The following is a 23,466-nucleotide window of genomic DNA, read 5'->3' as shown; positions in this document are numbered from 1 at the left end:
TATATGAGCAGCTGGCTAATTACCTTCAACTGAGAAATGTCATTGAACGACTACAGCCCAGACCCTTCACGAATCTACATAGCCCTTGGCTATGGTTTTTTCCTGGAGCTGACATTGGCAGAAGCTCTCAAGTTCACTGATCGTAAGAGCCGCCTCCTCACTGAGCTCAGCGACAGCCTCACCAAGGATGCCATGAATATCAAGGCCCATATCCACATGTTGCTAGAGGGGCTTAGAGAGCTACAAGACCTGCAGAATCTCCCAGAGAACCCTCATCACTGACTTCCTGTCCCCCTTCCTCGACATTAAAGAGCCTGAATGCCAAAAAAAAAAAAAAAAAAAAAAAAAGGACAAATGACCAATGGAAACTATCCAAAATGATGCACAGAAATTAAAAAGGCTAAAAATAAGTGAATAGGGCATCAGTGGCCTCTGGGACAAAAGGAATTGGTCTAACATTTATGTATTTGGAATTCCAGAAGGAGAGAAGAGAGAAGATGGGATAAGAAAAATATAACAATGTTTGAAAAATTTCCAAACTTGATTAAACCTATAAACCCACATATCCAAGAAGCTCAAAAATCCCCCAAGAATAAGCATTTTTAAAAACCAGACCAATGTACATCATGAACAAATTGTTCAAGACAATGATAAAAGAAAATCTTTAAGAAGTCACAGAAAAAAAGATATATTACATACAGCAGCACAAAAGTAATAATGAAGGCAGACTTCCTGTCAAACTATGCAAATCATAAAAAGAAGATAGAAAATCATTAGGGATACAGATTTGAAACACATATCCCCTAACTTACATAACTGATATTATAAAATAGGCATCTACAGTTTCACTCAACAGAGGCTGTTGCCCCACGTTGGGTGGCAGATGTTGCATCCAGCCCGAACGGTATCGGGAATGAATAACAAGAGAGAAGGGATCAGGGGATCTGCAAGCTATTGCCCACAGACAAGTTTATTTCCATTCAGCTACAGATTTATAGAGAAAGCTTGCATACTAAAAGCCCAAAGAGCAGAGAAAGATTTACTGTCATTATCTTATCTGTTAGAAACAGGGAAAGGCCTGTTTTAATTTTTTTAACTTTTTAAGGCAACTTTGTTCTTTCTTCTAATCTGGCCTGTTGACCTAATAGATCTTAACCAGAGACATTCTTGTCCTTTTGACTAAGGGAGTCTCAACAAGGAACATTCTTTTCTTGTTCTGTTTCCTAGGTTATACCATGTCTTATTTTCTTCAGCCAACAAGTCATTACTTCCTTCATGTCCCCCTTTTTGTTTTAGTGCCAGTATGACTGTGCCTGTCTTAGGTTGCCCTTATCACAATTTAAGGGTCTTATGCATCATTGACTACCATCCAAGCTCTTCTGGCACATTTAGAGGGTTTTTTGCAATGCTCTTTGCAGGAACAAGGTTGTTGGCTCGTCCCAGCTGGTTGGTGCTCTGTAATCGCTTTGTAACATATCGATTAAGACAGGTCATTGTTATAAGCAGTATTATTAAAACAGCCATCCCTATCCTAACGATGATACAAAATTCTGTGATTTCCACCAATTTACAAGATTAAGTTTCATAACATGAGAAATTAAATCAGAAAAAACATCTTTATCAGTGGCTACATGTATCTGATTCTGAGACAATTCTAATATTTTCATTTGCAATTCAACAATTTCTAATGAGATATTTGTTTTGTGGCCCAATATATAGAAGTCACAGAAAAGTCCTGGATTCTTTAAGGATTACATATGAAGACAACTATATGAATACCAGAGGTGGAGGTTAAAAACATACTAAGACAGAATTTCAGTTTCAGGTAATAAGATAGAGAAAACATCCTCTAACTTGTCTCTCTCACTGTATACAGATATAAAACCTGGATGAAATGCATGGAGAAACTAAGGAATCTGAAAAATTAGTAGTAGCAGGTGGATTGGGAAAAAAGAATTTCAAGGACCAACAAACTGGTAATGAGTGTACCATTTCCCCCCCAATGTTATCTATCCTCTGTCCTAGAATTAAAGTAGCCAGAAATCCACAAGTGGACATCATTGCCAACAGAAGGAGCTCCAGGAGAAGTCCTCTAGCTCTGGAAAGTACTGTGGAAGTCAGAGGGGGCAAGCTAAGGAAAGTAACCCCATAATGTTACTTATGAACTCCTAGGCTCATCCCAAGGCTGAGCATGCACAGATCTATGGTAAACAGCAGACTAAGGACTTTGAAAACTGAATTAAGAAACAGACCACCACAAGATCTCAGAGTGGACAGTGGATGGCATGCAGATGGGACAGATCCAAATGGTAACTGCAAAGGCTTTGAAAACAGAGTTGACATTGAAACCAACCTACAGAAGGCTGGTTGAAACATGTGGTCTAAATCAAGTTGATTGCCTGGTAAAACAAAAATGTTGATAGTCACTAGAGGACTTAAATCTTTAAGTTATAACATTATATTCTTATAACATTCTTATAACATTATATTCAGCATGTATAAGGTAATAATCCAAAATTATGCAGATTATTAAAAATCAGGAAAATCTCAACTCACAGAGTTAAAGACAACAGATACCAATGCCAAGGTAACAAAGATGTTGAAATTAGCTGAAAGGGCAAACATTTTGAAATGAATGGAAAGACAAAGTCCCAGGAAAGATAAAAGATATAAAGAAGAACCAAACAGGAATTTTATAATTGAAAACTGCAATAACCAAAATTAAAATCTCACTGTGCACACTCAACAGCAGAATGAAGAGGACAGAGGAATCAGTAAACCTGCTGCAGAGATGAACAGAAACTATCCAATTTGAACAGAGAGAAAAATGATTAAAAAAAATTAACAGAGCCTCAGGGACCTGTGATGAAAGCAAAATGTCTTAATATTCAGGTCACTAGAGTCCTAAAAGAAGAGGAGAAAGAATGTGGTACAAAAAAAAATTTGAAGAAATATGGCTGAAAACCTCTCACAATTAGCATAAAATATAAACCTACAAATTCAAAAAGCTCAGTAAATCCCCAAATTCTTACTTCACAAACTACCTATTCCTTCAAACCTCCTAAGAAGCACTTTCAGGCTCATGTAACACATTTTGAAGTGGCAGTGAGCTGCAGGAAATGGCTGCATGCCACATGAGGCCTTCCTCCTTTAAACCCTCAAAATCACACTCATCTGTCCTCAGCCAATTTCCTGTTCACTTCTTTTCCAGGCTCCTGTTCCCTGCAGTCACCACTTCCATTCCCTCCTGGGTTGGTAATTTTTCAACTTCTCTTTTATCCTGCTATCTCTATAAAACAGGTTTCAGACTTTCTAATGGTATTTATGATGAGCATTTACAGACAGACCCATGAGGATCCACCCTGGCAGGTATAACATGTTACCTTCCTTACAACGTATCAGGACGCTTCTGTAGAAGGAACATATTCCAAATAGTAGAGACTATCCAGGTAATAGTAGATTCCTAACATTAAAAAATTTTAATTATATAGTTTTCAGGATATCCACTATAACCTTTAAGATCAGAATTTAATAGAAATCTTTCTAGAACATAAAAATCGACATTTTAATAACTGCATGGTATTCAATTATGGCTATTTATAATTAATCACTTACCTAATGATGAAACTTACATAATTTCATAAAATGTTATTGTAAGTTTACTGCAGAAAATAATTAGTAAGAATAAACCATAACCCCTAGTCATTTTCAAAAACTCATTAATAAATTTAAATTGTTTTTAAATTACACCACTGAGAAAGAGCTATATAAAAGTGAGTAGAGAAATTTTACCTTTTCTAGTTATTTGACATTATAAGATGCTATTATTCATTAAAGGATTTGAAGAAACAAAATTATGAGTTTAAAATGTCTTTGGTATTTCTGAGTATACTATAATTATTACATGGAAGCACAAACAAAGTAAACCTAACACCCTAGCCTGGAAGTCATACACTATAACTTTAGCCTCAAACATGCAAAGCTTATGCTGGGAAAAAGGAAACTTCAAGTGAGGCTAATAGTCTGAAATCCCCATCCCATACCCAGATGGCTCCCACATGTCTGCTTGTTGTGCTTGCTCATTGTGTCTGCTTGTTGTCTCTGTTCATTGTGTCCACTCATCTTTAGGAGGTACTGGGAACTAAACCCAGGACCTCCCACATGGGAGGTGGGCGCCCAACTGCTTGAGCTACATCCACTCCCCTGATAAGCCACACTTATTTCTCACACATGATTTGCTTTTCCAGGAAGCATCCAGAATAGTACCTCTGACAAAAACCCTGTAAACTTGGAGCTTTGTCAGGAACAAGCCCAGAAGTGTTCAAGTTTCCATATTAAAGATGAAGTGAGAAGGGACGGGGCTGGGCAGTGGCTGAAGAATGAAGACTCAGATGCGAGGAGATCCCAATTTATCCCTCTCTTTCTTCCTGCAACCCTACAGCTCTACCTCCCTACAAACAAAAAGAACATTAGGGCTTCAGCTTGCCCTCCCTACTCAACATTCACCCAGAACCCGAACTCCAAAATTAACTTTTCTCGTGCCTCTTCCATTCTCCCTTTCCCCTAAAAACTTTCATTTTGTAGGGATGAACCAACTAGAGCAGAGCAAGGTATATTCCCAGTACCTTAGCACAATGACTGGCATAGAGTATATTAATACATTCAACTGATACTTCCAGATTAATGAACCAAGTGTGACAAAAAAACGGTCTTTGTGCAGAAAGGAATTTTTAATTTGTAAAAGAGAAGCACTTGGGGGCAGAGCCTTCATGAGCTTTAGGCTCCTCTGGCTGCCCTTTCCAAACTAATCATAGAAGCAAAATATATAGAATGAATACAAGCTCTTTACCCACTAATAAGAGTTTCTGCCAGCTTGCAACATTCAACTTCCTTAATTTTCCATCTCCATTCCACCCACAAAGCTCTCTTGTCCAGCTGGTTTATTTAAGACATGATACTCTCTCCTGGCTGGTCCATTCCAAACATTCTTCTCATTCAATTCAGCACTGATGTGCCCCCTGGTTCAAGGATGGCCTGATCCACCTTTCTCCACCTAAGCTTCAGCTAGGGGGAAATCAAACCCACCTCTGTAGCTACCATATTCTAACCTATTCTGCTTAAAAAATGTCTTCTACAAATACCTATTTTTCAGGGTTAAAGCAGCCTTTGCAAATATATAGGCTTTCTGTTGTACCAAACATGCTCATTCGATCATTGGTGTCTCAAGCACACAACTATTTTTTAAACACTACACAATGACAGTGTTCAAGACTTTATAACAATGCATTGTTTCCATGGTATAGTTCCCTTGTTTAAATGATGTCACAGGTGGCAGCAACAATTTAAAAATGCAAAACTCTGAAATCACCTTCCTTAGTTCATGAAATAAAGATGACCTGACTTTATCAAGGGAAGGAATGCTGCCTAAGACATTGTTTCACAAATGTAACCTACCATTAAAACAAGTCATTAATTTCATGATCTTTAAATCTACAATTAAAATGAATGGAAAGAAGTGGAAAAGTCTTATAGAATCAAGGCTTTCCACCTCAAATCCTCATTTATATGGAATTTCATGTTTTCGTAATCATGTAAAGGTGTAAGATGCTATTCATTATAAAATTAAAGGAAACTAAAATACCTTATCAATATAGTTTAATGACTAATTTAATCATGATGGAAATTGAATCTTTTTTTTTCCTTTTTTTTTATTAAAATTATTTATTTTTAAAAATTACATTAAAAAAATATGAGGTCCCAATCAACCCCACCGCCCCCACCCCCCACTTCCCCCGCAGCAACACTCTCTCCCATCATCGTGACACATCCATTGCACCCAGTAAGTACATCTCTGAACATCACTGCACCCCGTAGTCAATGGTCCACATCATAGCCCACACTCTCCCACGTTCCATCCAGTTGGCCCTGGGGGGATCTACAATGTCCCGTAATTGTCCGTGAAGCACCACCCAGGACAACTCCACGTCCCAAAAACGCCTCCACATCTCATCTCTTCCTCCCATTCCCCAAACCCAGCAGCCACCATGGCTACCCTTCCCACACCCATTCCACATTTTCTCTGTGGACATTGGATTGGTTGTGTCCATTGCACATCTATGTCAAGTGGGGGCTTAGATTCCACATGGATACTGGATGCACTCCTCCTGCTTTCAGTTGTAGACACTCTGGGCTCCATGGTGTGGTGGTTGACCTTCTTCAACTCCATGTTAGCTGAGTGGGGTAAGTCCAATAAATCAAAGTGTAGGAGCTGAAGTCTGTTGAGGCTCTGGGCCTGGGTGTCATATTATTAGTCCAGAGATTCAAATCCCCTAAATATATCTTAAACCCCAGCACCAACTACAATTCCAATAAAGTAGCATGCAAGTCTTGTGAGGAGAGAGCCCCTCTGAGTCCAATTCCATCACGCACAAACACCAGCTCCAAAGAAGGGCCATCTGCCATGGCAGTGAACCCCATCTGCCATGACCATAGAACCCGTGGGTCTCTTTATCCCTCAAAAGAACCAATACCTGGGGTTGTATCTACTTTATCTGTCTCTTAGGCTCTGCTCAGTTGTGCATAAGGGCATTCCTTCTGACAACCTCCAGACTCTTTTTTAGACATTCATAGTCTTATAATCTCATTTCTCCTTTCCATTTCCCCCTTACATTAGGTCAAACAGCATTTTGAAGTCATGTTATTATATGTAGACAGGGATATTCTGCTGATCCGGAAATTGAATCTTAATGACATTCTATTTTATTCATCTTGTCTGTAAACAATGCTTCAATACTAATCATTATGTCATAAAAAGTAATAAATGATAATTTAAGAAAAACTTGTTTTTTTAACATATGAAACAATATGAAATGTATACTCTCACCTCTGTTAAATTTTTAAAATTTTCCAAAAAATGCATCTTTCTTTAAATTTTTTTCTTCCTTCTATTCTATTTGTTTGCAGGAAAAGTGAAGAAATACCCTTACTTGCCCAATATAAACCAAAAAGTATTTCACATTCGGATACAACTAGATGAAAACCAGGCCTAAGTACCAAGAAACCCAGCAGAGGGTAGGTTAGAGGCACTTGGTTTAAGTATTACCAGGCTCCCCCTGAAGAGGCAAGATGCTCATCTGCTGGCATCCAGGAGAAAAGGGGACTGGAGTACTGTGATCAGAAATAAGACGGAGAGAGGGACAAAAAAGTGCCAAGCTGGTCTCAGTCATAAGCATTAACTGACCACCTAGAAGTATGCAGTTTTGGGTTCTGGGAAAGGATTATAGGCCCTGTCTCAGGGTACAAGTGCTCATCTCTCGGTTTTAAGTGCTCAGGCCTTCTACAGTACTGTGGGGTGAGGCACTTTTGATCTTGCTCCAGGGCAGGTAAGCAGACCCCTGAAAGCAGAGAAAACTGGAAGTATCCTAGGTTTCCTTTCAGTTCCTGGGTGGTCATGAAATGAATCCCTTATTGCTCAAATGATTGGGCTTCGGAAGTACACACAGACTCTCTCACAAAACATTGAAGGTTATTTTAAAGAGAAAGACAGGAAGCAGACTTGGCCCAGTGGTTAGGGCGTCCGTCTACAACATGGGAGGTCCGCGGTTCAAACCCCGGGCCTCCCTGACCCGTGTGGAGCTGGCCCATGCGCAGTGCTGATGCACGCAAGGAGTGCCGCCCACGCAGGGGTGTCCCCGCGTAGGGGAGCCCCACGCGCAAGGAGTGCACCCGTAAGGAGAGCTGCCCAGCGCGAAAGAAAAATGCAGCCTGCCCAGGAATGGCACTGCACACACGGAGAGCTGACACACAAGATGACGCAACAAAAAGAGACAGAGTCCCGTGCCACTGACAACAACAGAAGTGGACAAAGAAGAACACGCAGCAAATGGACAGAGAGAGCAGACAATGGGGGGGGGCGAGGGGGGTTGGAGGGGGAGGGGAAGGGGAAAGAAATTTAGAAAAAAAGAAAAAACTTACAAAAAATTTAGAAAAAAAGAAAAAACTTATAAAAATAATTGTTAAAAAAAATAAAGAGAAAGGTGGGAGCACATCTGGCTCAGAGGTTGAGCACCGGCTTCCCACATCCGAGGTCCTAGGCTCATTCCCTGGTACCATTAAAAAAAAAAAAGGACAAAGGAAAAGAGAGGTGATCCATGAATACAGCCATTCAAGTCAGCCAGGAGAGAGGAGGCTAGTGGGCCCCATGGTGTCCCATGGCAATACCACAGGGGCAGTGTCCAGGGCAGTGAGGCTGGGGGAAACATCAATATGACCCTGCCGCAAGGGGCAGTGTAGGAGAGAACGAGAGAACATAGAGAAATTTGGAAAGCGAGTTCCTAAGAATAAGGCCACAAAGCTCCAGCAATGGAATAACTGGCTCTACCAACAGGCTGGCTATGCGATTTGGACCAGTCACTTAAGCTCTCAGTTTTGTTGGTTTATTGTGAGATACAATCACTATACATAAAGTGCTTAGAAAAGTTCCTGGCATATGGAAGGAGCTGAGTAAATGGTAGCTGTTACTGTTATTACTAATATGATATTGGATGATTTTAGGTGATTCATTGATAAACTTATTTTAATATTTATGCACTGTAATGTATTTGGGAAAAATAGATGGTATATCGAACCTATGTTTTATAAATATGAAGGCTCACGATGAGGTTAAGTTTTTTTTTTCCATTTAAAAACTTTTATTGAAGTATATCATTCATGCATGAATGCACATAATGAATGATTAGTGAAAGTTGTGAACTTATAAAACAAACATGCATAACAGCATACAGGGTTCCCACACATCACCCCACCACCAATACCTTGCATTGTTATGAAACACTTGTTACAAATTATGAAAGCATTGTCAAATTATTAATACTAACTATAGTTCATATCTTACATTTGGTGTATTTTTCTCCTGACCCTCCCCATTTTCTTTGTTGTTCATAAACCATACAATTTATCTAAAGTATACAATCAGTGGCATTTGGTATAATCACAGAGCTGTGCATTCATCACTTCAATCAGTATTAGAGCATTTTCATTACTCAAAAAAAAAAAAACTATCATACCCATATGTTAGCACTACTAAATTATAAATCCTATGTGCTTTCACCATTTCTATTCATTTCCAAACATTTAAAAACAACTCTTTACTAATTCTGCAACAGATTAAACCAACGTTCTACTCTCTGATGACTTATATTCTAGATACTAACTCCACAAATTTGCTCGTTATAGTAGTTTGTAACAGCAAAATTACACAATATTTGTATTTTTGTACCTGGCTTACTTCACTCAACATAATATCCGCCAGGTTCATCCATGCTGTCATTTTGCTTTACAGTTTCATTTCTTCTTACTGCTGAATAATATTCCATTGTATGTATATACCACAGTTTGTTTATCCATTGAACACCTGGGTTTTTTCCATCTTTTGGCAATCGTTAATAATGCCACCAAGAACACTGGTGTGCAGATGTCTATCTGTGTAACTACTCTCAGATCTTCTGGGTACATACCTAGTAGTGATACTGCAGGGTCACATGGCAGATCTATTTCTAACTTCCTTAGGAACTGCTAGAGACTTCCACAGTGGCTGTACCCGTCTACATTCCCAACAGTGAATAAGTGTTCCTGTCACTCCACATCCTCTCCAACACTTATAGTTTTCTATCTTTTTAACAGTGGCCATTCTAGTAGGTATGAAATGATATCTCACTGTAGCTTTGATCTGCATTTCCCAAAGAGCCAGTGATGTTGAACGTTTTTCCATGTTGTTTTTTCGCCATTTTTATTTCTTCTTTAGAAAACTGCTTAGTCAGGTCTTCTGTCCATTTTTTAATCAGGTCGTCTTTTTATGGTTGAGTTGTAGGATCTCTTCATATACCATGGATATGAGACTGTTGTCAGATGTGTGATTTTCAAATATTTTCTCCCACTGAGTAGGCTGACTTCACAAAGTCCTTTCAGGTGCAGAAGTATTTAATTTTGAGGAGGTCCCATTTGTCTATTTTTTCTTTTATTACTCGTGCCTTCCGTCTAAGGTTTAAGAGAAGACCCCCTACTACAAGGTCCTATAGATATTTCCCTACATTATCTTCTAGGAGTTTTATGGTCCTGACTTTTATGTTTAGGTCTTTGATCCATTTTGAACTGATTCTTGTATAGGGAGTGAGATAGGGGAACTCTCTGATTGTTTTAGTTATAATAGTCCTAGCACCATTTGTTAAAGACTGTTCGGTTCCAGAAAAGTGGACTTGGTAAACTTACCAAAAATCAGTTGACCATACAGGTGCAGGTTTATTATATTTCTGAACTCTCAATTTGATTCCACTGAACAATGTATCTATCTTAATGCCACTACCATGCTGTTTTGATCACTGTAGCCTTATAATATACTTCAAGGTCAGGAAGCATGAAGTCATCCAACCTCCCTCTTCTTTTGTAGGATGTTTTTGGATACTCAGGACCCCTTTCCCTAACAAGTAAATTTGATAATTGACTTTTCTATTTCTGTAAAGTTGGCTGTTGGAATTTTTATTTTATTTTTTTAAAGCAGTGTCTTGTAGTTTTCTATGTATAAGTCCTTTACAATCCTGGTTAAATTAACTCCTAGATATTTGGTCTTTTGTTGCTATTGTAAATAGAATTTTTTTCTTGATTTCCTCCTCAGATTACGTATTACTAGTGTATAGAAACAGTACTGATGTTTAACCACTGAGCTACACCTACTCCACGTGATATTTGCATGTTGATCTTGTATACTGCCACTTTACTAAATGCATTGATTAGCTCTAATAGCTTTGTTGTAAATATTTCAGGATTTTCTAAACATAGGATCATGTCATCTGCTAATAATGAGAGTTTTCTAATTTGGATGCCTTTTATTTCTTTTTCTTGCCTAATTAGTCTAGCTAGAATTTCTAGAATAATGTTGAATAGCAGTGGTGACAGTGGGCATCCGTCTTGTTCCTGATCTTAGAGGGAAAGCTTCAACCTCTCCCCCTTAAGTATGATGTTAGATAGGGCGTTTTCATATATGCCCTTTATAATATTGAGGAACTTTCCTTCTATACTTATCCTTCAAAGTATTTTTATGAAGAAAGGATGCTGGATTTTGTCAAATGCCTTTGCACATCAGTCAAGATGATCATGTATTTTTTTTTCTCGATTTGTTAATGTGGTATATTATATTAATTGATTTTCTTATGTTGAACCATGCTTGCATACCAGGAATAATACCCACTTGGTTGTGGTGTATAGTTGTTTTGATATCCTGTTGAATTCTATTTATGAGTTTTGTTGTTTTTTTTTTTGAGAAATTTTACATCTATGTTCAGTAGAGAGATTGGTCTGAAAAATTTTTTCTTGTAGTATCTCTATCTGGCTTTGGAAGTAGGGTGATGTTGGCTTCATAAAATGGCTAGTAATTTTCCCTCCTTTTCAATATACTGGTAGATTTTAAACAGAGTGGTATTAATTCTTCTTGAAATGTTGGTAGAATTCACATGTGAAGCCATCTAGTCCTAGACTTTTCTTTCTTGAAAGATTTTTGACGATTGATTCAGTCTCTTTAAAATGATTGTTTTGTTACATTCCTGTATTTCTTGTAGAGTCAATATAGGTTGCTTGTGCATTTCTAGGAATTTGCCCATTTCATCTAGGTTGTCTAATTTGTTGACATCAGTTTCTCATAATAGCCTCTTATGAGAGGATATCCTTTTTATTTCTGTGGGGTCAGTTGTAATGTCATCCCTTTCATTACTGATTTCATTTCCATCTTCTCTCTTTTTTTCTTTGTTTATTTAGCTGAGGATCTGTCGATTTTATTGACCTTCTCAAAGAAACATCTTTTGGTTTTGTTGATTTTTTTGTTCTCAAAATCATTTATTTCTGCTCTAATCTTTATTATTTCTTTCTTTCTGTTAGCTTTGGATTAGTCTGCTGTTCTTTTCCTAGTTTCTTCAGGTGTTCAGTTAGGTCTTTGATTTTAGCTTACTCTTCTTTTTTAATACAGGCATTCAAGGTTATAAATTTTCCTCTCATCACTGTCTTTGCTGTATCCAATAAGTTTAGATAAGTTGTGTTCTCATTTTCATTTGTCTTGAGATATCTACTAATTTCTCTTGCAATTTCTTCTTTGACCCACTGATTATTTAGGAGTGTGTTGTTTAGCCTCCATATATTTGCAAATTTCCCTCTTTCCCAGCTATTACTGACTTCCAGCTTCATTCCATTATGATCAGAGAAAGTGCTTTGTATATTCAATCTTCTTAAATTTGTTGAGAGCTATTTTGTGGCCTAATCTGTAATCTATCCTGGAAAAAGATCCATGAGCACTTGAGAAGAATGTAAAACCTGCTGATTTGGGGTGCAGTGTTCTATACATGTCTGTCAGGTCTATATCATTTATCATATTGCTCAAATTCTCTGTTTTCTTGTTGATCTTTTGTCTAGTTGTTCTCTCTATTGATGTGAGTTATTTGTTGAAGTCTTTAACTGTTACTGCAGAGACATCTATTTCTCTTTCAGTTTTGCCACATTTTGTCCCATATATTTTGGGGCACCCTGGTTAGGTACATAAGATATTTATGACTATTACTCCTTCCTGGTGGATTGTCCTTTTTATTAGAACATAATGGCCTTCTACATCTCTTATCATTTTTCTGCATTTAAAGTCTGTTGTTTCCAATACCAGTATAGCCGCCCCTGCTCTCTTTTGGTTACTGTTTTTGCGATGTATCTTTTTTCTTTTTTAATATTTATTTATTTATTTCCCTTTCCTCCATTGTCTGCTCTCCATGTCCATTCACTGTGTGTTCTTCTGTATCTGCTTGTCTTCTTATTAGGTGGCTCTGGGAACCAATCCTGAGACCTTCCGGAGTGGGAGAGAGGCGATCATTCTCTCATGCCACCTCAGTTCACAGGTCTGCTGCGTCTCTTATGTCTTTCCTCTGTGTCTCTTTTTGTTGCATCATCTTATTGTGCCACCGCTCCACATGGCCCAGCACTCCTGCACAGGGTAGCACTCCATGCAGGCCACCACTCTGCACAGACCAGCACTCCACATGAGCCAGCTCACCACACAGGCCAGCTTGCCTTCACCAGGAGGCTCTGAGTATTGAACCCTGGACCTCCTATATTGTAGATGGGAGCGCAATTGCTTGAGCCACATCCACTTCCCTCATGATGTATCTTTTTCCAACCTTTTACTTTCAGTCTATTTGCATCCTTGCATCTAAGATGAGTCTCCTGCGACAGTATATGGATGGCTCATGTTTTCTTTCATATATATAAACATACATATATATATATATATTTTAAGAAGCTTTAGATTATATAAATGTTAAATAAAAATATAAGGGATTCTCATATACCCTACTGCCTCCCCCTTCATGTTTTCTTATCTATTCTGTCAGCCAATGTTTTTTGATTAGGGAGTTCAGTCCATTAATAGTCAATGTTATTACTTTAAAAGCATTACTTAATTTAACCATTTTACCTTGTGGCTTTCATATGTCATGCCTTATTTTTGTCTGTCTTTTTACCTTTTTGGTTACCCTTTCTGATAGTTTTCACTCTTACGCTCTCCTCCAAACCTCTCTCTCATCTTCTTTTCTGCCTCCAGGAACCTCTTTAGTTTTCCTACAGAGCTGGATGCTCATTTACAAATTCTCTTAGTTTCTGTTTATCTGTGAATATTTTAAACTCACTGTCATATATAAAGGTCAGTTTTGCTGGACAAAGAATTCTTGGCTGGCAGTTATTCTCTTTCAGAACCTTAATTATATCATACCTCTTCTTGCCTCCATGGTTTCTGAAGAGAAACTGATACTAAGTCTTACTGGATATCCCTTGTATGTGATGTTTTGTTCTTCCCTTGCTGCTTTCAGAATTTTCTCTTTTTCTTTAGCCCTTGGCATTCTGAATATTGTGTCTTTTGATTTATTCTAATTGGGGTATGCTGTGCTTCCTGGACACATATATCCATGTTTTTCGTGAGAGTTGGGAAATTTTTGGCCATTATTTCCTCAGATATGCTTAATATCCCCTTTCCCTTCTCTTCTCCTTCTGGAACTTCATAAAACATATGTTGGTGCACTTCATGCTATTATTCAACTCCCTGATCCTGTGCTCAATTTTTTCCACTTTTCTCTCTCTGTTCTTCTCATTTCAATTTCATTGGTTCTATCCTCTACATCACTGATTCTTTCTTTCCATGATTTCAAATCTGTTATATGTCTCCATTGTATTTCTAATCTCACTTATTGAGTCTTTCATTCCTATAATCTGTTATTTTTCTATCCAAGGTTTCTTTTTTTTTCCTCTCCTCCCCCCCCAGTTGTCTGCTCTTCTGTGTGTTCATCTGTGGCCGCTTCTATCCTTATCAGCAGCACGAGGAATCTGTGTTTCTTTTTGTGTCATCTTGTTGCATCAGCTCTCCGTGTGTGTGGTGTCATTCTTGGGCAGGCTGTACTTTCGTGCTGGGCGGCTCTCCTTATGGGGTGCACTCCTTGCGCATGGGGCTCCCCTACACGGGGGACACTCCTGCATGGCACAGCACTCCTTGCGCGCATAAGCACTGCGCATGGGCCAGCTCCACACGGGTCAAGGAGGCCCCAGGGTTTGAACCGCAGACCTTCCATGTGGTAGGCGATGCCCTATCCATTGAGCCAAGCCCGCTTCCCTATCCAAGGTTTCTTTGTGCTTCACCCAGTGTCTTCTTAATACCTTTTATTTTTTTAGCCATATTCTCCTTCAACTCCATGATTTGATTTAGGAGATTTGTATGAGCAGCATTGATTAGTTGTTTCATCTGGAGCTTTGATTTGTTCCTTTGCCTTAGTCTTATCTTCCTTTTTCTTAGTATGGCTTAGAATTTCTTTTGCTGATGTAGAGGCATCTGATTATCATGCTGAATTTACTCTGCTGTTCAAGTTTATCTTTCTTGCCTAGGCACTGATTTTTAAGAACCTCTGTGCTACCAGTGTTCTTTGGTTTTTTGTTCAACTTGTTCCAGATATTTAGGATTGCCCCTGTTTAACTGCTCAAACCAGGGCTAAGGGCCTGGAGAGGGGGCAATAAAGGCACCAGATTATCTCTTTTATTTTTCAAACTATTTTTTTCCTTCTTTGCATACACTTTCCTTGTCTGCCAGCAGATGGTGCACTTTGTTTATCTTCATTTCTTTAATCAGATTTTGTGGCTTAACGGTTGGGAGGTGGTTCAAGGTTTTCCAGTCCCATTCAGAAATTAGCTTTTGGCCCTCCTGAATTTTTCAACTTCAGGCAGCCCAAATACAAAATACTGATGAAGGTCAAACCTTCCTATTGGTTTCTGAGAAGACTGGAAGCCTGCACTCAATGTGCTAGTACTAGGATTTTAAAAATTTGATATTTTGACCAATGCCTGCAAGAAGGATGGCACAGGTCCTGGTATAAGAGAATTTTTCCTTTATCATATAACTAACACTTTGTTCACCTTAGGTCATGGAGGCAAAAACTAATTTCTACTAAAACTGCATAACACTGCAGTGGTACCTAGCTGTGTTTACAGTAATCACAGCTGGGCCAGCTCCCAGCCTGGGCTTAGTTCTTGTGTTTCTATTCACCACTGACCTTGTGTTCCAGCGAGGACCAGACCGACTGCACTTGGCTGTCCTGCCACACAGCCTCCCCGTGGTGGCGGATTAAGGACAACACTAATGTGGGCTGGCACTGAGACCTATTATTAATTCAAGAACAAAACAACCTCAGCTTAACAACACTGCAGTGGTGGGGGAACAGGATACCTTCAATCCTACTCTATACGTTTATGTCTGGAAGTTTTTAAGAATCCTAAGAATCAGGGCAAAGATGTAGCAGAACTCACACCTGGCCCTCAGAGATGAGAGAAGCTGAGAGGGCAGCTTGGCTTGGCACCATCCATACCTTTTAAAGCTGCTCCTCCTCTGAATCCCTGCCTTTGTGGTCTGGGAGCCTGACAGATGGTGATGCTTCTGGCTGGCAGGCTTGCCTCACTCCTCTGACCCTGGTGCTGGCATCCTTCGTTACTTGGCAGAGGTAGAGAAGAGAACTTTAAGAGTCCAGCTGCCCCCTCACGGGCGAGGCACAGCGACCCTGGGAAGAGGTGGAGCCAGTCCCTGCCTCAGGAGGGAGACATACATACCCTAGTGGGGGGAAGGGGAGGTGTTCCCTTGAAGGCCAGGAAGGTCAGGCCCTGAGGGGGGGTCTGAGTCCCCAGGGGCAGAAATGGCAAGGGTGGCCAGGCATGCACTGGTTTATTTGGCCAAACCTCACCTTCCGAGCAACTTATGTGACAAGCCAGGAAACTCCTCCAGGCCTGTGGCAGCTGAACACAAAAGGTCCTAGTGGAAAGGTTTGCGGGAACGAGACCCACCGTGGTCCAGGACGGGGAAGAGAGAAGAGGACTGCAGCAATTATGAGGAGAGCTCTCCTTCAGAGGGGCCATGCCTGGGCATGCAGGGTCTCAGCTGGCCTGCCGGTGCAGGCCGGACAGGGGTGTCTTCTCACCTTTATTGCTTTCCAGAGAGAAGGGAGGGATCCAGACATCAAAGCGGGAGCCATGGAGCCTCTCCAAGAGGAACGTGCCCCTGCAGTTTGTCTGTGGAGCCGAACCGTCCCTGCCTCAGCACACGTGCCTCCAGTACCACAGGTGCCCACTGGAAGCTTGCAGGGAGGCAGGGCTGCTGTACGAGAATGCAGGCTGCCCCTTGGATCACACCAGCTCCCTGCTGACCACCCCGCGGCCTCACGCTGTCTCCAAGGGGCCGGACAGGCTGAATACCCTCCAGTGCCGCTCCCGGGGCTGCACCAGGTTCTCCAAGCGGACGTAGTAGTGCCACAGTAGATGTGGGAAGTCCGGGCATCCCACATGCCCATGTGACGGGGATGACAGTGACACAGATGTTCTCAGTGGTTCCCCGGTGAACATCGGAGAGCTCCAGCCAGGGGTGATTCTTCTCCTGCCAGGCCTGTAGTGTCCCACGAGCCACAGAAGGGGGTGCTTCTGTCTGGTCATACATGAGAAATCTTTCACAGCGCTCGTGCTGGATGGGAGCCTGATCAGTGGAGGTGTAGGGGAGGATGTCTTCAGGGCTGACATAGTCCAGCCTGGCATGGCATGGAGGGCACGGCTGTCATCATGTTGGCCAAGAAGGACACAGCTTTTGTCTGAGATCTCTGAGATGTGTGTAGACTGTCTCGAGCATCAATCAGCACCTGACAGGAAATGTGAGTTTTGTCTTTCACCTCCTTAGAGCCATGGCCAGCAGGGTTCTCTGCTTTTTCTGGAGCTGCAGAAGCCACATCTCGGTTATACAGTCTCGCCTGCCATGGAAACAAGATGACGCCTTGGTGGCCAAAAACACTATGAAGGAAAAGCTCATCAGTCTCATATTTTCCATTCTTTTTTGGCACCTCCAACACACCATCTCCAAAACTTTGCCCTCTGCTTCGTTTCGGGATGAGAGCTGCCTCCGTGTTGCCATAGTTGCCTCTAGGGAAAGGCCCAGTCAGTGACCAGGACCACCAGTGGCTGCCCACGGTCACGGCCCACTGGGCCACAAAGCGCGCGTGGCACACCCAAGCAGGCACTGGGCTGCTGACACAAGGCCTGACCCGTGGCCGGGCAGTGCCCCACCCCACCCCCACACTCTTTAGGATCGAGCCTGGGACCTCGTACATGTGAAGCAGGTGCTCAACCACTGAGCTACACCTGCTCCCAGATGGCGTCTTGAGCAGACCTCTCAGCTCAGGCCCCAGATGCTAGGGGAGTGGTGCATTCACTGTAACTCTGCCCGGGTTGCTGCAGAAGCAAGGTCCTCAGAAGCAACTCGGCAAACAAACTCATAAACTGCTCTCCTCCCTTGGCTGGCCACACTCTCCCTCCTTCTGGGTCCTCAGCAACCAGCCCAGGGCACTGTGGAGGGTGTTTGTTTAAGAAGGCAAATTATCTTTAGCTCCCCGCAGGCTCTCAGGGCAAACAATGTCGCAGTCCCACCCAGCTTGGAAGTATGCGGACCCCTGCAGACCAAGTTCACTGGCCAAAATCTGAATTTGCCATAGACCCTGTTCCTCCCTCTCCCCTTTCTTGAGAAAGAGGACCCCTGCAACCCCCTTAGTCTGTAGCCTCTGCCAGGGGCCAGAGGATCCAGTGCTGATTGTGGCAAAGGTGGAGGGACAGCACCAGCAGCTGCTGCTACAGCTTTACTCACGGAATTTTTCCAGCCAGCTGAGAGTCCTTTACTCTGCTCTCTCTCTTCTGCATCACATCTAGCCTTTCCCCTAGTGTATAAACCAGAACAGTTTTCCAGATAGTTTCTGCCTGTCCTCTAGCTATTTTTTCTGGGAGAGAAGTGGAGGCTAAGTTTTTAAAAGAGAGTTGATTTAAAGCTGATGTAAAGATAAACAGGAAACAAAAAATAGTATAGATGATACAATGATACACAATACCAATAATTTTCTCAAATTAAAACTTGAGAAATACTGAAATCATATAATGTCTCTTATATGAATTTTTATACTGAAAAACACCTCTTTGCTTTAAATAGCCTTGGGGATGAGATGACACATACGCATAAAGGGGTTTACATAGCTAATAAATATTGGTTCAGCTGGTAACCGGGAGATTTCAATTATCCAAAATTGGTTGACTTCTCCCACCATAAAAATAGAAATCGCAATTATAAGAAGGGCGAAAGAGAGTTAGAAGACAGATCATGTATATGTGAAAAGAGGTCATGCTGGTGTGGTGTTCAAAGGTGGACACTATACCCAGTCAGGAGATTCTATTTTTAAAAGCATACATGCAAATCGACTGCTAATCTGACTCTGGAAAGCACAACCCTCTAAACGCACTGGTTGCTCCTGCTGGTGTAACTGAGCCAACACAGAGGACACGCTGGGATCTGGTTACCACACTGTCAGCGCGCACCTGGGGCGGACAAGGTGCTTCCTTGTTTGCAGAAGGAGGGTTCCCACTTGAGGCCTCAGGAAGGCTGTGGAGGCTCGGTGGCCAGGAAGGGTGAGACCTTCTCGCCAAGCAGAAAGGGTGCTCAGGGCTCACTGGTCTAGGTGGGGGCCTGGGCCTCAGCTCAGGTTAGGGACCCGCATTTGTGATGAGCAACCTGCCAGGAAATGAGGCCGGGTACAGGCTGGGAGGGAAGGAAAGCAGCCAGGGCCAAAAGGTCTTTCTCATAACTTGAAGGCTGGCTTTCATTCTTTTTATATTTCAGTCATGGGGTTCTGGGTTTTTTCCTCCTGTAGTAGTCAATAAAATTCTTGTTGAATGTTATTAACACCAGCCTCTCATTGTGTTACAGGGAACAAGGAAGAGAAAGGAGTGCGAAGGGACCCACCAGACCCAATCTGTCACGGACAGCAACTGGGCTGGGTGCTGTTCTGTTCTTTAGCTTCACAAAATCCAAGTCGTTGTAGCCTCATGCTCAGGACAAATACACCAGGAGTGGGATTTAAAGCTCTTTCCGTATTCCACAGTGCCGTGGTTTATCACAGGTGAACCAGACTTTAAAAGAAGGAACAGCTAATTCCTTAGGAATCTAGTGAAGCTATAGGAATCAAACGGACAACTCCCAAAGGGGAACTACCTCCATGTCGCCTGAACAGGGCTGGGACTAGGGTGCAGCAAGTGAGGCACCCCGGCTGCAGAATTTAAGGAGGCACTCGCTTCACTCACTCTCAGGGTGCCTCCTTCAATTTTGAAGGTCGGGTGCCTCACTTGCCTCACCCTAGTGTCCACTCTGCTTCTGGAACTTTCATCTCAGGGTTTTACATTTTATTTTAATAAGAAAGGCTACTTTTTACAAGAACCTTGCCTTAATAAGTGGTGCTTAATAAGTTATTGAGCTGATTTTTTAAAAAAGGGAGGGGGGGAGAAATACACTAGATTAAAAAAAAAACTTTAAAAAATCTGAAAAGTGCAGCTTCCTCATTTATAAAATGTGGGTAATAATAGTACCCTCTTCATAAAGTTGTTGAGAGGATTAAAAGAGATAATAGTCAAAAGCAGCTTAGAACAATGCTTGGTGCATAGTAAACTCTCAGCAAACGGGAGTTATTATTATTATTATTATTATTATTATGGAAGTTCAGAGGATTAAGTGGTTAATTTTTCTTGGCAGAATGAGGAGAACTTTCACACAGAGGGAGTATTTGAACTGGGCCTTGAAAGATGGGTAAGTGGTTGAGTAAGTGGGACAGGAAGAGGAAGAAGAAAAGGCAGGAACAAGAACAGAAATCATTAATATTGTAAGTAGTTTAATTGACTGGAGTAGAAAGTTCTTTAAAAGAAATGGTGGCTCCATTGAAGAATTAATAATAATTACTTAACTTTAAAAAAAAATTAATTTCCCTTCATTCCCAGTCATGTTCTAGAAATTGACAAAGTTAAAAAACACCTAAATATCAACTATTATTAATAGAGATATGTAGTCAGCATTACAGCCTATAGGAGGTAGGTAATCCCAAGCATCTAAACCCAAAAACCTTATGTGTTTTTCCTGACCCTTCTGGAAGCAATCTGTCAAGTCTGAAAAGCACTGTTCTGAGAATCAGAAAACAAGTTTTAAGCCTCTCTGGGCCTCGGTTGTCTCTTATGAAAATACATACAACTGTTACTGAGGATGGATGGACAGAAGAAATATGAAGAGAGTGGGAAGGCCATTCTATGAAGGAAAAACTTGCCAACCTCCTTAGGTTGTTAAGACACCAACACAGCAATGGGTGTGACAGCACTTTATACAACTGATAAGCATTATATAAAACACAAGGTATCTTTCCTAGGTACCACGTAAAGAGAGCAGGAACTCCAAATGAGAAGGTGGCGGTAGTAAAAAAAGAATGTGAACTTTGGAGTCAGACCAACTTAGGCTTGACTTCCAACTGGTCTTGTCATTTACGAGCTCTGTGGCCTTAAGCAAAATAGCCAGAAAATTGCTATGCTTCTTTCATACCATTGCTAGGATTTTATCAAACAGGCAATGTGAACCTTGTACTAGTGTTTCCGCTCACTGCTTCAGCCACTTAGGATAAGCAGGATCTAATGACATGCATTTCAGTGTATTAATTCCTCTCAGTTGCCTCTTGTCTCCTTTTTGGGGGCCACTCTCATTTTTTTTTTTCTTTTTCCCTTGAAAGGTACCTTGGATCCTTCTTTTTAAATTAATAAATCATAATTTTACCTCTTCCATCAGTCCTCTTGGACTTTTTTGTATGCCCTCCTCTTTATAGTGTTCAATAAATGGCTTTTAAATTAATAAAAATATTGGAAAGTTCACAATTTAACTACCAAGTATCAGAAACATTCAAATGCTGTTAGCCTGATAGAGGCCCAATAAAAACTAAATTCTGTTAGGTTTTCAAAACATTGTTTAATAACTAACATCTTTACAATTTTCTAAATTTATCTGCATGCAATGCAAAAACTTGGGCCTCACAACAGCCTTCTGAAATTGGTTTGACAGTTTTTGTTTTCCATTATGCCCTCAGGAAAACAGTTGCTGAGGGCAAATCTCCCCTGGTGTGCCAAAGTCACACTGGAGTCCAAGTTCTAATCTAGGGCTCTTTTCATTAGTGCACACCAACCCTGAGGAACCCTGGAAACCAGGTTGCAAAAAGCTAAAACTGCTTACTTTTCCAAACAACGGGGAAATTAATTAAGATGGGAATGTCAGCAAAGAAATCATATATAATAAACATACCGATCAATTGGTGAGATATGTTTAAAATGTAGGCTAAGTCAAATATCAAAAAATAACAGATACATATAGGAAGGGGAACAGCATGAAATATTTCCACTGATTTCCCATTATCTAACCTCATTTTGCCTTAGTCCTCCCCAGGGGCTGTCTTCAAATATGATTACAAAAGGATTTCACTATTTGGAGGGCAACAAAAAGACAGGAGTGTCCCAAAAAAGGCAACATAATAGTTACCCCAGGTGCTATAATAAGTATAGATGGAAGAGAACTCCCACTCTGCCCCTATTGCCTCCATACTACGCTGATGAACAGTTGTCCAAAGTCCACATTATTTATTTTATTATTTGGGACATAGATCAAATACTCATTGCCAATAAAATCTATTGGCTTTTTTGATCCCTGGGTAGTAATAAGGACTGTCACCTTGACAATACCCTAGTGTTTCATGAAAAACAAACAAAATTTAAAAACCAAAAAAAAATCAATGAGGCTAAGAGGTAGTTACCTTTTACAAGTAACTTATCTCAGATCAGCACTACCAGTAAATTTCAGAATTACAAACGCAACCTTTGCGAAATAGACGATTATAAAAGCGTCCAAAGGGCATCCTGGGCTTAGCCAACGCAGCCACAATTCCTGGTGCCGGGCAGGACGGAGGAAGGGGGTGCCCAGTTCCCAATGTGCAAAGCAGCCGGCTGCTGGGCCATCCCACAGCCTTGATGCCCTTACAGGATGGTAGCTGGGGAGACCCCCGGCCCTCAGGGGCTGAGGCAGTCCCTCCGCGGCCCGGGAGGAGGATCGCTGGGGGTAGGGGGTGGACACGGGACTGGGCCAGTGACCCTGACAGCCCCCACGCAGCCCGGGGAGGCCCGGGGTGGACACGGGGCTGGGGCCGCGTCGTGCCCGGGAGAGGCTCGGGGTGGGCACCGCCCGGGGCAGTGGCCGTGTCGGTTCCTCGGCGGCCTGGAGAAGGCTCGGGGTGGACCCGGGGCTGGGGCAAAGGCACGCCGGCTCCCTCCTGGCCCGGGGAGGCTGGGGGCAGACCCCACGCCTGCCCTCGGCGGCCCGGGGGAGGCTCGGCTCGGCGGGCGCGGGGTGCAGCGGGCCGCAGCTCGGCGGGAGGGGCAGGGGCTCGGGGCCGCTCGGGGACAGCAGTTGGGGGCTGCCCGCCGGCGCCCGGGCAGGCGCGGCCCCGAGCGGGCGGCGGTCCTACCTCCTCGGTGGCGGTGGGGCAGTAGGCGACGAGCAGGAGCGTGGTGAGCAGGGTGACGGCGAGGCCGAGGAGGGTGATGGTGTTGGGGGCCATCCACAGCGGGACCCACCGCAGCAGCCAGGTCCAGTAGAGCTGCAGCGGCGGCTCGAGCAGGGAGACGCCGACGGCGGCGTAGCGGTGCTCCTCCAGCCGCCGCAGCTGCGCCGCGCTCAGCGGCTCGGCCAGCGCCTTCAGCCAGCGCGGGGCCACCCTGGCCCCGGCGCCCGCCGCCATGGCCGCCGTGCGGGCCCCGCCGCTGCGAGGAGCGGGGCCGCCGGGGGCGCGGGGCGGGGCCGGGCCGCCGGGGGCGCGGGGAGGGGCGCGGGGCGGGGCGGGGCCGCCGGGGGGCGCGGGGCGGGGCGAGGGGCGGGGCGAGGGGCGGGGCGGGGCCGCCGGGGGGGCGCGCGGCGAGGGGCGGGGCGGGGCCGCCGGGGGGCGCGCGGCGGGGCGAGGGGCGGGGCGGGGCCGCCCGGGGGCG

The 23,466-nt window shown here is 42.7% G+C and overlaps 1 protein-coding gene and 1 pseudogene across 2 annotated transcripts in view; both read right to left on the bottom strand.

The window, feature by feature from the left end:
- CHPT1 (choline phosphotransferase 1) overlaps positions 1 to 23,250 on the bottom strand; it is a 52,398-nt gene extending 29,148 nt beyond the window's left edge. For both annotated transcript variants that reach the window (XR_009188324.2, XM_058308613.2), the window contains exon 1: positions 22,950 to 23,250. Coding sequence is in view for 1 of the 2 variants with exons in the window: in XM_058308613.2 (XP_058164596.1) it covers positions 22,950 to 23,222 (273 nt within the window). In the remaining variant the exon portion in view is untranslated. The remainder of the gene's footprint in view (positions 1 to 22,949) is intronic.
- On the bottom strand, positions 14,207 to 18,693 carry LOC131280641 (polymerase delta-interacting protein 2-like; annotated as a pseudogene).
- Positions 23,251 to 23,466: the final 216 nt, after the last annotated feature.

The sequence above is a fragment of the Dasypus novemcinctus genome, chromosome 12 (assembly GCF_030445035.2).
Source record: "Dasypus novemcinctus isolate mDasNov1 chromosome 12, mDasNov1.1.hap2, whole genome shotgun sequence".
Taxonomy (NCBI): Eukaryota; Metazoa; Chordata; class Mammalia; order Cingulata; family Dasypodidae; genus Dasypus; species Dasypus novemcinctus.
This window is presented reverse-complemented; position numbering and strand designations above follow the sequence as displayed.